The sequence below is a fragment of the Salpingoeca rosetta genome (assembly GCF_000188695.1).
Source record: "Salpingoeca rosetta unplaced genomic scaffold supercont1.14, whole genome shotgun sequence".
In the NCBI taxonomy this organism is placed as follows: Eukaryota; class Choanoflagellata; order Craspedida; family Salpingoecidae; genus Salpingoeca; species Salpingoeca rosetta.
In genome coordinates, this window is record NW_004754920.1 from 1,397,252 (window position 1) to 1,413,542 (window position 16,291).

A 16,291-nucleotide genomic window follows, 5' to 3' on the forward strand; every position below is an offset into this window, starting at 1 on the left:
GCCGACCGACCGTCGTCGTGCGTTTGCTGTTGTTTGTTCTCGTCGTCCACGACGCGGTGTTCTTGTGTGTGCGTATCTCTCTGTCCCTCCCCCCTCCACCTTCACCCTGCCAACGCGCAGTGTGACGGCGCAGGTGACACAAATGGTAGCTGACTGTGTAATGTTAGTGCAAAGCCAAGCGCATGTACCTCATGTAACAGACGCAGCATATGCGACAAGCACACCGCGTGCAAACATCACAGGAGGGCCTCGAGGGTTTGGCGGTCAAAGTGGACGAGGCCTGGGGGATAGTCGCTGGTCGGCGCAACACACGCGTCCCGGAACTCCTCGACAGTATTGCAGAAGATGGTGTTGGCCAGCTGCCGGATCCGATCGCGCACAGCACCGCTGTATGCGTGTGTGTGTATGAGAGCGTCGTGTGTGTGTATGAGAGCGTCGTGTGTGTGTATGAGAGCGTCGTGTGCGTGTGTGTGTGTGGGGGGGGGTGTATGAGAGCGTCGTGTGTGTGAGTGAACGTGAGCGCCGTGTGTATCTGAGAGGGATCAGTATACACGCGCACACACGCACGCATGCACACACACACACACACACACACACACACACACACGAGAGTGAACCTGTCCTTCTCTTCCCAAAGCGCACAGCTGTGTGCCACCACCACCACCACCACCACCACCAGCACCATCACCACCACCACCACCGCAGGCGCACCTGTGAAGAAGATCGCATTGGCGGATCATGCCAAAGCTTGCGTTCGCCAAGTACCCATCAAACGCCCGCAGCGCCCCCGTCGTCGTCTGCGCAACATGCATTGTGTATATGTGTGTGTGTGTTGTGTGTGTGTGTGTGTGTGTGTGTGTGTGTGTGTGTGTGCAACGGTGTGAAGGACAGCGGCTGTCTCAGGAGGTCTCGAGCGTTGATTTGCTCAATGCTGTGTGTGGGTGTGTTCGTGTGTGTGATTGATTGATTGGTGCTCACCTGCACGTCCAGTCCTGGCTGCGCTGCCATTGCGCCCTCGCCACCGCGATGCTGGCGATGCGTGTGAACACCATGACCACCAGTGAGCAGCGGAGTGTCAAGGGGATGTAAAAGGTCATGTGACCAACGTGCGCGCAAACAGAGGCAGAGGGACCAGGCATGAGTGCAAGTTCATACACGCCATCACCACTGTGCGAACGCGCGCACACGCACACGTACACACACACACACACACGCACACGCACACGCACACACACACACACGCACCTGCCACTGCTGGAAGGCGTGCAGAACGCCCTTGAGCCCGCTGGCCTCCGTCATGAAGTGCGCCTGCTCGTTCACCAACTGCACAGCACACACATACATACATTCACACATCATACATGGGTACATGGACGTGAGCGAGCAGACAAGAACAGCATCATCAGTCGCAGTGAATTAAAGCCATGAATGATCGCAAGCCACGACTGACACGATACGGCAAACATGAAAGCCAGTTGTTGAAAGGGACAACACAGCCGCCACAATCACAGCAATCACCACCAGCTCCCACCGTGTCGACGTATGCTTCGACTTGCGCGTTCAGCATTTCCGCGCGCTCGTCTGTACAGCAAGCGTAGATGATCGTGGCGATGGTGATGGTGATGGTGATGATGGTAGCAATGAGAGGCGGAACACGTGGTACGACATAACAGCATGCCAACACGCAACTGCAAACGTACGTATGGATTCACGCTCTCTTGTCTGCACACACGGCACACGCACACACACACACACACACACACACACACACACACACACACACACACACACACACACACACACACACACACACACACACACACACACACACGAATGGGCAACGTCTGGGAAGGGGCACGGTCGTGCACCTGTGTCGTCGAATGTGTCGAGGAGCGAGCGCATGCGGTAAATGCAGTTGATCATAAACGCGGCCTGCACACCGTGTGAGAGTGAATGTTTCGTGATGTCGTGGAAGCCAGGAGAAGGGAGGGCAAGGTGTGAGAGAGGTGATTGTGTTATGTGCTCGTTGCGTATCGTTGCGTAAGAAGACTCCAGACAACAAAGACACCACCACCACTTCACCACAACCATCATCATCATCATCATCATCATCATCCTCCTCCTCCTCCTCCTCCTCCTCCTCATCATCATCATCATCATCATCATCATCATCATCATCATCATCATCATCATCATCATCATCATCATCATCATCATCATCATCATCATCATCACCATCATGGCCGCACCATGTCTGCTGGCCCGAGGTTGGCGGCGCTGAGGAGACAGCTCTGCAGCAGCGGATCAACCATCCCTCGCAATATCTGCAAACACACACACATGCACACACATGCACACATGCACACGTGGCAGGCGATGGAGTGATGTGTGCGTGGGGGGACGGGGGTGATGTGCCAGGTACACAGGAACAATTGACGGACACAGTGTGTGAGTCAGTGAGTGAGGGAGTGTGTGTTTGTGTGTGAGGGGGAGGACTTGTTGTGGTGGTGTATACCCTATTTGTATCATCTGTAGTTGTTGGCGCGTCCACAGCCGTTGTCGCTTTGGCTTCGAGGATTTCCTGTAGCATGCCTGCAGGCACCAAACAAGCGTGTGTTTGTTTGAGGAAGCCAACTGTTGCATGGTGTATGTGTGTGTGTATATGTGTGTGTGTGTTTGTGTTTGTGTGTGTGCGTGTTTGTGTGTGTGCGTGTTTGTGTGTGTGCATGTGTGTGCGTGTGCGACGTGGAAGTGGTGCACACCGAGCGTTCGATCGACGGTTGTTGGCGGATACAGATCGGCCTGAAAAAAAAAAAAAAGAAACAGACGGGAAGAACATGAACGGTGATGTGGCACGGTCGATGCAACACGAAAGACGCCGACTGGAGCGATGGAGGTCGAATTCCACGCATGATGCAGGAACACACACACGCACACACACAAACATACATACACACACACACGCACACACGCACACATGCACACACACACATGCACACATGCACACACACACACGCACGCACACACACACACACACACACATGCACACGCATGACAGGCAACAGCAGCAACAGCGGGGAGCGGTTCACATTACCGGTGGGATTTCGATGTTCTGTTTGAGGTCGTCAGCAAAGCGGTCCAGCGACTTGAAGAACACCTGACAATGGTGGTGGTGGTGGTGGTGGTGGTGGCCGTCGTCGTTGTATTGTGTCAGCACAACAACACATCCCGCCACACACGTCCACGCAGAGGAAGCCACAGATACGATTTCACTCGCAAACACGCACACACACACATTTGCATCACGCAAACACAACCACACACAACCACACACAACCACACACAACCACACACAACCGAACACAGCCGCCATCCAACAAAAACTCCTCTCGCTCCGCCCCCCCCCCCCCTCGCCCTCGCACGGCAACGCACGTCCATGGTGAGGGCGTGGAGTTCCTGGAGCAGGGTGGCGAGCTGTGACTGTTCGCCGACGATATCGCGGGTGAAGGAGTGGTAGAGGAGGAGGGTGGAGGCAATGCGGTAGCAGGCGACGAGCGGCGGGTGGGACGACGTCACTTGCTCCCACCGCGTCTTTAGTGATGGTCGTGGTGGTGGTGGTCGTGGTGGTGGTGATGGTCGTGGTGATGGTCGTGGTGGCGGTGGTGGTCGTCGTCGTGGTGGTGGTGGTCGTGGTGTCGTGTGTGAGTGAGTGATGATGGGCCGTGTGAGAACAGATTGAGCAGGCATCGAATCACAGGTGAACCAAAGTCATGCGAGCACACAATCGTCATATCGCCACCAGCACCGTCTCACCCTGAGCGGTCTGCACACGCCCTCCATGATTTCGTCCATCAGTGACGTCACACTCTCCTCCCTACACACGCGAGCACAAGCGTGCATGCAGGCAAACGTGTGAGCGCACGAGTACATGGAGACGCAGGAAGACCAGCGCATCCCTTCACAGCATGTTCAACATCGACGCGACCCTTCCATCCATCCCATCCCTCCTCACGTTGTTGACGCCGCTGTTGACGACGACGACGACGCGCGCTGGCGATCCTGAACACATAAACGCACATGTGAAGCGGTGGCGATGTTGACACGGTTGTGTGTGTGTGCGTGTGAATGCGAGTGTGTGTGTGTGTGTGTGTTTGCGCGAAATGCATGGGCGTGACATGGACTCCCGGCGCTCTCCTCTCCATTTGTTCCGCGACCACCACCACCACCACCACCACCACCACCACCCACAACCATCACCACCACCACCATCACCACCACAACCACACCACCACCACCATCACCACCACCATGCACACAGCAGCGTGGTGCTCACGTCGGACGACGAAAAGATGACGCGGACAATGAGATCGCGCTCGGACGCCATCGCCTGATGCAGCCACCCGAGCATCCCGCTGCACACACACACACACACACACGCATACACACACACATACACATACACATACACATACGCATACACACACACACACGTATTCACATGTCATGGTCAATATGCGCTTGTGCATTGTGTTTGTGTGTGTGTGTGTGTTGTGTGTGTGTGTGTGTGTGTGTGCTTCTGTGCACGGGTGAACGTACATCATCACAACAGCAGCCATTCGCCACCACCACCACCACCACCACCACCACCACCACATCGTGCCCACCTGACGTAGAGAATGGGGTCGTGTGAGTCGAGGTCAAGCGGCTTTGGTGTTCCGTTTGGTCCTCCGCGTGTCAGCGCATCAACGAATCCCCGCGCCACCGCCTGTCGACGCGTCGTCGTGTACTCGTTCACAGAGTACCTGAGATGAACACGTGTGTTTGTGTGTATGTGAATGTGAATGTGTGTATGTGAATGTGAATGTGTGTGTTGGAGCTTCAAAGCTAAGATCAACGCTGTATCAACAGCACACCACAAACCAGCAACACGTAATCCCCACCACCACCACCGCCACCACCACCATCTGACTGACTTGTAGAGGACTTCTCGTTCTCTGAGCGCCTTGAACGCACGGTTGAGCAGCTGTGTCCGGTCCACCGTCTGTGTCGTCAGCCCGCGGCACGCAGCTGTATGGGGTGGTCGCATGATGTCATGGTGAGACGGATGGGTTGCAGTAAACTGGAAACAGAGAGCAACAGCTTGCAGCATGCACACACGCACACACACGCATGTACGTATAAATCCTCACGCACACACGCACACACACACACATCAACTGTTCAGCTGCACAACATGTGTTTCTCTCGCTAGACTACTCCCAAGCGTGTGCACACGCGTATCTACACCCCGTCCCCTTCACCTCCTCTCACACGACCCGACATCGCACACACGCACACACGCATGCACACCTTGTGTCCACGCGTAGAGGCGCTCGTAGCCCTTCTCCTGCAGTGCGGTCATCTCGTCCATGATGTCCAGGCCCGCACGCTGCTGGTTCGTCCGCAGCAGCCGCGTGCACTCCGCGTGTATTGCCTTCACCCGCTCAAATGCCCTGAAGAACGACGCGTCGAGCGGCCGCCCGCCAGATAGCGCCTCCTGCTCCTCTGGCCGCAGCTGGTAGCGGTCCAGAAACAGCGACAGCACCGCGCGTCGCACCTGCAGCTTCTCCTTGTCCTGTCTCAGCGCCGACGTCTTCTTGATCAGCTCTGCGGTCTCGTTCTGCGCCTTGTGCAGTCGCGCGGTCATGTCGTGGCAGCAGTCTCGCATGGCGTGCACCTTGCCTTCCACTGTCTCCAGTTTCTGATGAGACACCAAAGGTGTTGACGCAAAAAGGGAGTGGGTGGGTGGAGGCATGGTCAGCGGGAATGACACAGTGATGGATGTACACGTGCAAAGGATGTGCAGGACGACAAGGCGTGTTGTGTTGAGCGAGGTGAACTGACACGTGTGCATGTGTGTGTGTGCACGTGTGAGTGTGTGTGTGTGTGAGAGAGAGAGAGAGCATTTGGGGTAGTGCACATGGTGTGAACTACGCGAGTACTCGGCACGCAGTGCTTAGTGCGCCGCCAGTGTCACTGGATCAGCGCCACTGACCTGTTGTACTTCCTGGAACGCGTCGAGGAAACGGCGATTGACTTCGATTGAGTTGCGCTCAATGTCGCTGCGTAACCTCTGCCGCTCTTGCTTGTCGTTTCGCTTGTTTCCGGCTTCAAACACGTCCGACAGCCCATGCAACGCCGCAACGATGCCCTGCGTGTCAAACGCAAACAATGCACAGCATAAAATGTGACGTTGGAGGTGTGACGACATGCACGAAGGTGCATGAACACAAACACACACAAGCACATGCACTCACGGCGTGGGATGACGTGAACAAAGTGTCGTGGCTGGTGAGGATCTTGTTGAGCTTGCGCGTCAGCGAGTTGGACACAGCTCCGCTACCATGCCCGCCGCCACCGCCTTCTGAGCTCATGATGCTGACGGTGATGATAGACGGATGGTGGCTGCAGTGGGGTGGTGTGTGTGGGGGTTTTGTTTGGTTGTTGCTTGTCGTTGGTTCGGCTGAAAATTGGCCAGTATCATTGCCATTTTTCCAAACTTCACCTCCTGAACCACGCTGACACACACACACACACACACACACACACACACACACACACACACACACACACACACACACACACACACACACACACACACACACACACACACACACACACACAGACGCAGACGCAGAGTGTCAGAATGTTTGGTGTGCGATTGGCGCAGTTGAGACACGTGTGTGGGCGCTCACAGCGGCAGCTGTGGGGTGGTAAGAAGATCATCTTTGGCGTCAAGTCTTCCGACGACAAGAAGAGCCCCATCAAGTGCGTCGTGTTTTGTGTCGTGTGTGGTTTGTTTGATGCTGTTGTGTGCACTTTCTCCCGTGCTCTTGCTCGCTGGCGTGCCTGTGTCCATGCCGCTCACACCCCCCCCCCTCCTTCTTCATACCTTGCGTGCTACAAACACAACAAATGAACAGGAGCCCGAGGCGATGGGAGCCGAATGTCATCAGCAAGAACGTGTACAGCCACATCCTGGAGAAGAAGATCAAGGTGAAGATGACCACGCGCGTGCTGCGCTGCATTGACAAGGCAGGCAGCTTTGACAACTACATTCTCAAAGCAAAGGTGCGACAGGGGAGATAGGGAGATGGAGGAGCAAGGTCGCATTCTCTGCGTGTGTATGCATGATTGCTTGTGTGTATGCTTGCGTGTGTGCCTTTGCATGCGTGTGTTCCAGTATCGTATTCGTTCTCTTGCATGTGCCTTTGTGTTCATGCATCTGTTTGGATGTTGTGGGCTGCTCGCCAATTCCAACTCGACACGCAAAGCCCATTGCCTCTCCCTCACTCAACACACGCTCAAAACAAACACACGCTGGCATGACACGTCCACACACAACACATGCTCACACAACACGTGTCCTGTTTCCTCTCCCCATCCCTTTTTGTCCATTTCACTGGCTGGCGGGGTTGTGCAGAACTTGGAATCACAGCTCGGTGAGGACATCAAGGCGCAGATGGTGGCGGCTCTCGAGAAGAAGGGCATCAACCCGCGCACATACACAACCTACCCCATGCACCTCCTCAACAAGACCAACAACAACAGCAGCAGCAGCAGCAGCAAGACACAGGCGCAGGCTGGCACATCGTCGGCAGCATCCGAGTGACCCTTTGTGCTCACGTGCCACTGGCGTACACTCGTGGTGCTCTCTATGCTCCTGACTCTCGTTTTCTGATAGGCTGTGTGTGTCTTGTGTGCGGTCGTATGTCTGCGTATCATTGTGTGTGTGTGTGTGTGTGTGTCTGTTTATCTGTATCTGTGCGTCTGCGTATCTGTACATCTTTGTGTGTCTGTGTGCGTGTGTCATTGTCGCTCATGTATCTGCTGCTGCTCTGAAAGTGTTGCTCTGTGCTCGTGTTGTGCCATGTCAACTAAACGCAGGGAACCTCTCAAGTGTAGGTAGATGGATGCACGCGTGGTGGAACCAAACACCCACACACACACACACACACACACACACACACACACACACACACACACACACACACACACACACACACACACACACACACACACACACACACACACACACACACACACACATACACACACATACACACACACACACACACACACACACACACACACACACACACACACACACCCGAGCCGTCCGGACAATTGGCCGTCACATTTGCAAATTTTCCCAACTGGCAACAACCAGAACGAGAAGAACGACGAGGACGATGGCAGGGCTTGATCGAGGTGGCGACCTGCTTGCCATGCTGCATCAAGTGTTCAAGGACACCGATGACAGCGGCACATGCCGTGCCGTGCTCCGCGGCTCTGTCAAGGGCGACAGGTAGTGCATGCGGGAGAAGGAGGAAAGAGGTTGTTCTGCACAAGGGATTGTGTGTGCGTGCATGTGTGTGTTGTGTATTCGCGCGTGTGCGTGTGTGTGTGTGTTGTGTGCGTGTGTGTGTTTGTGTGTTGTGCTGGTGTGCTCTCGTTGTCTTGTTGTTCCGTGTACTTGCTCGCGTGTGCGTCTGTGTTGCGCCCATGGTGGCCATGCCATCAGCTCATCTAATACAACCACTCTACTTCACCTTTCACTGCCTCCGACCAGTGCACATGTGCGAGATGACTTCAAAGCAAGCGTTGAATCCTACGACATCACACCCACGGCGCCAAAGCCGCTCGCTACATCGGTGGCCAAGCTTCTGCCATCCCACAAGTGAGCATGCTTTGTTGTCCCTGCTGTTGTGTGCTCACGGCTGCAGTCGCATCTTGACTCACGCAAATACCTACCTTAGACGACATGAATACACATACACACACTCAAGAACCCGTGTGCACGCAAGCTTCACCACTCACGCACGTGCAGATTGTGTGTGTGTGTGCATGTCACGACTCGTGCTTGTGTTTCTTCTCCTTTTCGTTGTTGTCATCGTTCGTTTGACTCACTCTTAGCCCTCCTCATTGCAACACAATCACGCGTTCGTTCACACGCATCTGCTGCAGCGTGGCGGATGCTGAGGAGGATCTGCCTGCCACGAACACGAGCGACCGCGACAACGAGTCGTCCGTGACGCCCATCACGCCCGCCACCGTCATGGATGGCTTCCCCGCCAGCATCATCGACATTGGAATGGGGCCCATCCCGCTCCCCGTTGCCGGCAGTCGGCAGCGCGGCGGCGCATCGGGCACAACCGCACCGCTGCACCAGGAAGAACAGCCACACACGCAGGCCGCCGCAAACGGGCGCCATACTGGTGCAAATGGCGCGAACGGTGGCGCCGGCTCAACAGCGCAACCCCGCGCGTTCAAGCCGTTTGTCATCCCAACGACGGTGCACAACCCATATGCGCGGCAGTATGCGCAGTTCTCTGCAGAGGGGCAGGACCCGCGCAAGATCAAGCACTTTAAGATCTGGTTTCCGTTTCTGGACGAGGGCACGCTGCCACTTGACGTGCGTGTGGTCACCAGCGCGTGCGTCTCGGATCTGATTGGATTCGTCCTCTACCGCTTCAACCAGGAGGCCGGCCTCCGCGGCACCACGCTCGAGGTGTCGTGTTTGTGTTTGTGTGTGTGTTTGTGTGTTTGTGTGTTTGTGTGTGTGTGTGTGTGTCGTGTGTCAGTGTGTGCATGTATGTGTGCGTGCGTGTGTGTGTGTTTGTGTTTGTGTGTGTGTTTGTGTGTTTGTGTGTTTGTGTGTTTGTGTGTTTGTGTGTATGTGTGTGTCGTGTGCCTGATCCATGCGTCGTGTGGTGGTGGTGCTCTTGTCTCTCCTGCATGTGCATGGCCTTCCTCTATGTGCGTCTACGTGCCCACACCTCTTGCATCGCCCCCCCCCCCACTGGATGTCGCGTGTTGGTTGCCTGCCAGGGTGAGCCGGGCGACTATGAGCTGCGCTTGAGCGAATTTGACGGCGAGCCAGACTACGATCTCCCTGGTGCGTTGCAATGGCGCTCTGTGTTGTTGCTGTGTATGTGTCTGCCTGATACCGTGAGCACTGCATGCCGCTAACCCATTCATTCTTCTTGAGGTCTTGCTGCTTCTTCTTCCGTCCTTCTCATCAATTGCCGTCATATTCGTGTGTGTGTGCACATGTGTGTGTGTTGACAGCACTCGCCGAGGACCACACCATCAAGACGCTCGGCTTTGATTCCCTCTGCCTCTGCCGGGTACGCACGCAAGGCTGTTGCTGCTGCTCCTGTTCACACACTGAATCAACGTGTCATTGTTTCCGTCGCGCGTGTGAGTGTCATGTTAGCTCACGCGCATACACGCACATGCACACGCACGCACGCACACGCACACACACACACACACACACTTCACGTGCACACGTGTACAGCGGAAGGTTGCGCGCAAGTCTGGGGCGGACCAGCGGACAAAGAAAGGCTTCTTCTATGTGTATGTGCAGGCAGCAATACACAGAACCCCTTCTTGACTCATACCATTGCCCTTGTACTCACACACACACACACACACACACACACACACACACACACACACACACACACACACTCACACACACACATAACATGTGCACAACGGCCGTCTTGCTCACACATGTCCTTCCCCCCCCCCCATCACCGCACCCCTTCCAAATTGCATTAGGCACTACCCTGACGGGAGCTCAACGCTGCTGCAGCGAAAGCGTGGGCTGACTGTCGGTGACGTCATCAAGCAAGCATTGCGTAAGCGCGGCATTCGGTTTGGGGAGTACGTTTTGGAGGTGAAAGGACAGCCGCAGGTCGCACTTGATCCGACGGAGAAAATCGCCGATGTGGAGGAAGCGCATCCTGGACGCGTGGAGTTTGCCCTCATCAAGAAGTTTGGTGAGCACTTTGCGAGACACCATTGGGGGGGGGGGGAAGGGTGTGTTTGTTTGTGTGTTTGTGTGCTTGTCAGTGTTTGCGTTGTGTTTGTATGTGCACGTGTGTGTATGTGTGTGTGCTTGTCTGTGTTTGTGTGCTTGTCTGTGTTTGTGTTTGTGTATGTGTGTACGTCTGTGTATCTTTGTCCAACTGTGTACATGCCCCCTCCTTCTGCCGCAACTTCAAGTACCTTATTCGTCACATGTCCTCGTCCTGCATCCCTCACCACCCACCACCACCACCACCATCGTCGTCATCGTCTCCACCACCACCACCACCACCATGCCAGCGCTGCGTCGCGATATTGCCCATCCGCAGGATGCAGAGCAGGATGCGCTGATGGGCGCTGTCGAACACACGCTCAGCATGAACCAGGCCCACACCTTCTTTGTGACGAAGCACGGCAAATACACGCACCAGACGGTCGAGTTTCGTGTTGCTGATGACGTCATCACCGTCACCACCTTCCACTCCACCCGCTCCATCTTGCACAAGAGCAGAAGGGTGCGTGCGCGTGTTTCTCTGTGTGTGTTGGGGGGATCTCTGACTGTGTTTCTGTGTGCGTGTGTGTGTGGGTGGGTGTGGGTGTGTGTGGGTGTGTGTGGGTCTGTCCGTCTGCCTGCCTGTCTGTCTGTCTGTCCCTGTCTCTGTGGGTCTGTGTCGCATGCTTGCAGTTGGTTGCGCGTGCATTCCTTTCCACACGCTCTTACGTGCTCTTACATGCGCTTGCTCCCCTCCCCACCACCAACCCTCTGTGCCCTCCCCATACTTTCACTCCTGTTGCTGCTGCTGCTGCTGCTGGTGTTGCAGTTTGAGATTCCCATGGAGTCAGTTGTGGACTGCCATATCGACGCGCGTCGCACCACGCGCTTTCACATCGTCTTCCGCCACCCGCCAGACTGGAAGGAGCAGATGTACGAGGCAAAGACCGCCGAACAAGCAGGTGTGTGTGTGTGTTTGTGTGTGTGTGTGTGTGTGTGTGTGTGTGTGTGTGTGTGTGTGTGTGTGTGTGTGTGTGTGTGTGTGTGTGTGTGTGTGTGAGGGCGTTTAAGCCGAATGGTGTCGTGTGGCGGTATTGTGACATGATCTCAACTGGGACCCGTTATTCCCCCTCACGCTCATTCACACATTCACGCACACACACACACAGCTGACATTGTGAACAAGATCAGAGGCATTTTATCTTTTCAAATGGGCGGGAAGAATTCAGAGCTTCGTGCGCAATACAACATGCGCAAGTGATATGTATATGTGTGTGTGTGTACATGAGTACGTGCATGACTTCCTGTGCCTGAGATTATAATGAAACCCGCTTTGTGTCGCTTCCATCTTCGCAGACACTGGCCCTGAGTTGCTTGCGCTGTGGATATAGATACCATGGTGATGCATTCTTTGCGTTATGTTACAGTAAAGTTGCGATTGCTGTACTACAACTGAACACAAACGCACACACACAAGCACACGCACACACACACAAGCACACACAAGTACAACCAAACGAGCCAAGCAGACACACAGGCAGGTAGGTGTCAGCTGTAGTCCGAGCGCCGCTGAGTGCACATGGCCATGACGACAATGAGGGTGAGAAACACGACACCACTCAGGGTGGCAGTGGTTGCGATGAACGCTGTCCGTGACATGAACGGCTTGCTGCTTGTTGTGCTGTTGGTCAGGTCGATGGTCTCGGTGACGTTACGGACAGGCTCGCATGCGCCAGAGACGAACTGCAGACCGCGATCAAAGGTGCAGTTGGCAATGACTGGCGTGGATGAGGCAAGGCCGGGGTGGCACGTGCCAGTGATGACGTCGCCCACGCGCGCCTCGGGAAAGGAGGCGTTGTAGAGGCTGGTGACCTCAGGGCACATCATGTTGCGGAGGACGGTGATGTTCCGGATGATGGTACAGCTACCAGCGTCGAAGAACAGCATGGAGACGGACTTGACGTCGTCGACGTCGTGGAGGACAATGGTCTTGTTGAGGTTCGGGGCCTTGAACTTGCTGTGGAACAGCACCCCCGGAACCAGGTAGCCGGCGTAGAGGGTGGCCTTGAGAAACGCCTGCCTGTCCATGGGCAGCCAGAGGGCGTGGGCGCGTGGAATATGCTTGTGGAAGACGTCGTTGTCGACAATGACCACGTGGGCGTCGCCGTCGCAGTTTGTGGATGACCAGCACAGCTCCGGGTCGAACACGTCAAAGTCCATGCGGATGCCGATTGTCTTGAGAGTGGGGTTGCCATTATTGTTCGTGACGTCGGGGGAATCAGTGACCCCAGGTTCTGTTGTCGTTGTAGTTGTTGTCGTTGTAGTTGTTGTTGTTGTCATTGTTGTTGTCGTCGCTGTTGGTGGCGCAAATTGGATTGTGGCGTTGTTGACAATGATGGGGGGTGCAACAAGCAGCTCGAGACGCAAGTACCGGGCATAATCAAAGGCGCACGACTCAAAGAAGCCACCCTCCTCGATCCAGTATGTCCACTTGTGGTCTCGGTGCTTGACGAGCCCGCACGGCACGAGGCCCCGATCCCGGTGCATCAACTCGGCGCACTTCCAGTCCTCGAGCGCGAAGCTCAGGCGTTCCGTGGCTTGTACATAATCGCAACAAGGAGGGAAAGGGTGTATGCATGTGCATGTGTGCGTGTGTGCATGTGTGTATGCGTGTGTGCGTGCGTGTGTGTGCGTGTGTGTGCGTGTGTGTGTGTGCGTGTGTGGATGTGTGAGGAGAGAAGAGAAGAGAAGAGAAGAGAAGAAAGCGGAGTTTGAAAGGAAGGTCAGGTCATGCGTCGTGTGGCAGAGCACAACAGGCAAAGCATGTGCGCGCGAGAAGACTGACTGAATGTAATGTTGCCCGGGTCACTGAGTGTCGGTGTTGCCGCAACTTTGGGCGTCAAGTCACCGCAGAGCATCAGCGAGACGAGAAGGAGGAGGAGGATGGCCAGTGGCGACAGTCGTGGAGACGTCATGCCGATCGTCGCAACATTGAGGACCTGAGGACGCTCTTCGTGCTCGTGTGCTCTGTTCATGTGAGCTGCCGTGCTGACGAGAACATGGTCTCTTCCCAAGGGAGTTGGGAGGGCATTGCGGAGGGGTGCGGGGGTTGAGAGGGGTGCGGGGGCTGTTGGTTCGGCTCCACGTGCTGAGAGAGAAGCACACGGGCACCGGGACACTGTGGTTTGTTGGAAGGACTGCTTGAGTGTGTGTGGTGCGCGCAAATTGGGGTTTACGATTTGGCGAGACAACGAACAAGCAAAGAGGAGAGGAGGAAGGACACAGCGCACGAGTGGAGGGAGGAGATTGGCACGAGAGGCACTGGCAGTCTGGCTCTGGCAGTTGGAAGCGTTGGCTGGCACGAGGAAAAGGGGGCGATGGAGACGGAGGAGTACCTTGCGCAGCTGCTGGAGTCGTGGCAGGTCAAGCGCAAGGAGGCTGCACAAGCAGAGAAGGCAGTGAAGGAGGACAAGGCACAGTTTACACACACCCTGCACACCGGTATGTGACTGCGAGCGTGTGCAGTGTGGCGTGTCAGTGTGAGTGAGTGATGTGTGTGTGTGTGTGTGCATGTGTGTGTGTGTGCATGTGTGTGTGTGTGAGTGAGTGAGTGAGTGAGTGAGTGAGTGAGCGAGTGAGTGAGTGAGTGAATGATGTGAGTGAGTGGTAAGTTTGTGTCCATGTGTGAGTGTCAGTGTGCGATCTTAGACGCTCACCGACATGGGAATAAATGCGTGATCAGGGCACGCGCCGGTTGCAGCGAGACAACTACATGGCGGCCACGTGAAGCTTGCAACGAAGGTTGCCAGCTTTGAAAGGTAAGAGTGTGCATGTGCATATGTGTGGGTGAATGTTGTGCGTGAATGTGAATGTGAATGTGTGTGAGAATGTGTGTGTGTGTGTATGAATGCGTGAATGAATGCGTGAATGCGTGCGTGAATGTGTGCATTTGTGTGTGACTGCACACCTAATCATACTCATGGCGTGCTGTGTGGCAGTGTGACACGGGCGTGCGTGCGCGCACTGGATACACTGATCAAGGAGCGAACAAATGCACAGACAGGTGTGTAACCGGGGGACAATGTGGTGGCTGTTCATGCACTCAATGTGTGTGTGTGTGTGTTTGTGCATCTCATCTCCTTTGCACGTGTATGCTTGTGTGCAGTTGGATCATCACAGTCCGCGGCCATCAATGCTCTCCCCACAGACCTGCCCGTGTGGCCCATTCTCAAGTGAGTCATGGCAGGAAGTTGCATGCGTGTATGTGTGTGTGTGTGTGTGCGTGCGTACTTGCGTATGTGTGTGTGTGTGTGTGCGTGTGTGCGCGCATGTGTGTACGTGCGGGGAATCTCATGCACATGGTTGTTTGCTGCACAGGCATGTGCCACTGTGTGGAGCGTTTCCAGCGTTGGAGGGCGACGACATCGTACCAGGACAGGAGGTGCGCGCGCATGTGTGTGTATGTGTGTGTGTGTGCCAGAGCGTGGCTGTTTGCGATTGCATGCGCAAGACAGGACATGCATGCGTGCGTGGTGCTGACGGGGTGTGTGATTGCTGCAGGTTGCTGCATTGGTTGAGGATGAGTGGATTCTATCGGTTGTGGTTGACGCGAACAAGAGCACCTACAGTGTGGAGGACATCTTGCATCCTGGCACAGAGTGAGGGTTGTGCATGCGCATGCGTGTGTGTTTGTGTTTGTTCGTGTGTGTGTTTGTGTTTGTTCGTGTGCGTAAAGGGGGCGTGTGTGTGTGGATGTGTGTGTGTGTGTTTTCGCCCTTGCACGCTTGCGGTCACTCTGCTTGCTTGCTCGTGTGCGCCTCCATCTGCTTGCGTAACTGCGAGCGTGTACATGTGCACAGCGTGTTTCTTCAGCCTTATTTGCCCACCTCACCTGTTGCACCAACTGCCTGTGCGATGCAGCAAATGGCACGAGCTGCCGCGTGCCCGGCTCATTCCACTCCCGCGCTGGGCACCTCGCGTCGACTTTACAATGGCGGTGTGTTTCCTTTGCATCATGTTGCCTAGGTTCGACGTGTGTCGACACCTGGCTGTGTGGATGTCTACCTGTCCTGATGACTGATCCTCCACACTGACCACACCAGGCTTGACTCACGCTGCATCGCAAACACGAAAACACACACGAAACACGCACGAAACACACACACACACACACACACACACACACACAATCGCAGCATTTTGAGGTTGGCGACATTGTGCTTGCCATGTATCCACAAACAACCTGTTTCTACAAGGCCGTTGTCAATCGTCCGCCAACCCAGGTGACACAGCAATCAACAGCTGTGTGTTGTGCATGTGCGTGTGCGTGTGCGTGTGCGTGTGCGTGTGCGTGTGCGTGTGCGTGTGCGTGTGGATGCCACACTTGAAACTTCAGATGTCGATAATGTCACACCACATCAGCCACCGTGATCGCCATGTGCT

The 16,291-nt window shown here is 55.3% G+C and overlaps 5 protein-coding genes across 5 annotated transcripts in view; 3 read left to right on the forward strand and 2 right to left on the reverse strand.

The window, feature by feature from the left end:
• Window positions 1–141: 141 nt before the first annotated feature.
• PTSG_06406 (uncharacterized protein) lies at window positions 142–6,496 on the reverse strand. The gene is made up of 19 exons (XM_004993238.1): window positions 6,297–6,496; window positions 6,035–6,190; window positions 5,350–5,740; window positions 4,974–5,067; window positions 4,665–4,802; window positions 4,334–4,412; window positions 4,013–4,059; window positions 3,814–3,874; window positions 3,433–3,591; window positions 3,095–3,157; window positions 2,763–2,802; window positions 2,516–2,592; window positions 2,250–2,324; window positions 1,869–1,932; window positions 1,532–1,581; window positions 1,246–1,323; window positions 979–1,029; window positions 712–797; window positions 142–387 (listed from the first exon to the last, which is right to left on the reverse strand). Exons 1-19 carry the CDS (start codon window positions 6,411–6,413, stop codon window positions 237–239), a joined length of 1,977 nt encoding a protein of 658 aa, XP_004993295.1. The 5' UTR covers window positions 6,414–6,496; the 3' UTR covers window positions 142–236.
• A 189-nt stretch (window positions 6,497–6,685) lies between these two features.
• On the forward strand, window positions 6,686–7,651 carry PTSG_06407 (uncharacterized protein; the record flags this gene model as incomplete). Its single annotated transcript, XM_004993239.1, has 3 exons — window positions 6,686–6,807; window positions 6,972–7,110; window positions 7,463–7,651. 3 exons carry the CDS (start codon window positions 6,686–6,688, stop codon window positions 7,649–7,651), a joined length of 450 nt encoding a protein of 149 aa, XP_004993296.1.
• A 542-nt stretch (window positions 7,652–8,193) lies between these two features.
• PTSG_06408 (uncharacterized protein) lies at window positions 8,194–12,249 on the forward strand. The gene is made up of 9 exons (XM_004993240.1): window positions 8,194–8,347; window positions 8,612–8,719; window positions 9,007–9,550; window positions 9,871–9,937; window positions 10,111–10,169; window positions 10,343–10,401; window positions 10,609–10,829; window positions 11,158–11,811; window positions 12,019–12,249. Exons 1-9 carry the CDS (start codon window positions 8,232–8,234, stop codon window positions 12,108–12,110), a joined length of 1,920 nt encoding a protein of 639 aa, XP_004993297.1. The 5' UTR covers window positions 8,194–8,231; the 3' UTR covers window positions 12,111–12,249.
• Window positions 12,250–12,397: 148 nt separating this feature from the next.
• Window positions 12,398–13,924, reverse strand: PTSG_06409 (uncharacterized protein; the record flags this gene model as incomplete). Its single annotated transcript, XM_004993241.1, has 2 exons — window positions 13,695–13,924; window positions 12,398–13,446 (listed from the first exon to the last, which is right to left on the reverse strand). The coding sequence occupies exons 1-2, from the start codon at window positions 13,882–13,884 to the stop codon at window positions 12,398–12,400; spliced, it is 1,239 nt and encodes a 412-aa protein (XP_004993298.1). The 5' UTR covers window positions 13,885–13,924.
• A 169-nt stretch (window positions 13,925–14,093) lies between these two features.
• PTSG_06410 (uncharacterized protein) overlaps window positions 14,094–16,291 on the forward strand; it is a 2,656-nt gene continuing 458 nt past the window's right edge. The window contains exons 1-8 of the mRNA XM_004993242.1: window positions 14,094–14,350; window positions 14,592–14,667; window positions 14,848–14,912; window positions 15,015–15,081; window positions 15,227–15,290; window positions 15,410–15,507; window positions 15,770–15,845; window positions 16,045–16,131. Coding sequence (XP_004993299.1) covers window positions 14,227–14,350; window positions 14,592–14,667; window positions 14,848–14,912; window positions 15,015–15,081; window positions 15,227–15,290; window positions 15,410–15,507; window positions 15,770–15,845; window positions 16,045–16,131 — 657 coding nt within the window. The 5' untranslated portion in view covers window positions 14,094–14,226. The remainder of the gene's footprint in view (window positions 14,351–14,591; window positions 14,668–14,847; window positions 14,913–15,014; window positions 15,082–15,226; window positions 15,291–15,409; window positions 15,508–15,769; window positions 15,846–16,044; window positions 16,132–16,291) is intronic.

Coding starts and splice junctions, on each gene's coding strand:
- PTSG_06406 (XM_004993238.1), bottom strand. CDS start 6,413: ATGAGCTCAGAAGGCGGTGGCGGCGGGCATGGTAGCGGAGCTGTGTCC. Junction 6,191..6,296: donor TGTTCACGTCATCCCACGCC/GTGAGTGCATGT, acceptor TTTGACACGCAG/GGCATCGTTGCGGCGTTGCA. Junction 4,803..4,973: donor GAACGAGAAGTCCTCTACAA/GTCAGTCAGATG, acceptor TGTTCATCTCAG/GTACTCTGTGAACGAGTACA.
- PTSG_06408 (XM_004993240.1), top strand. CDS start 8,232: ATGGCAGGGCTTGATCGAGGTGGCGACCTGCTTGCCATGCTGCATCAA. Junction 10,402..10,608: donor AAGAAAGGCTTCTTCTATGT/GTATGTGCAGGC, acceptor AAATTGCATTAG/GCACTACCCTGACGGGAGCT. Junction 11,812..12,018: donor AAAGACCGCCGAACAAGCAG/GTGTGTGTGTGT, acceptor ACACACACACAG/CTGACATTGTGAACAAGATC.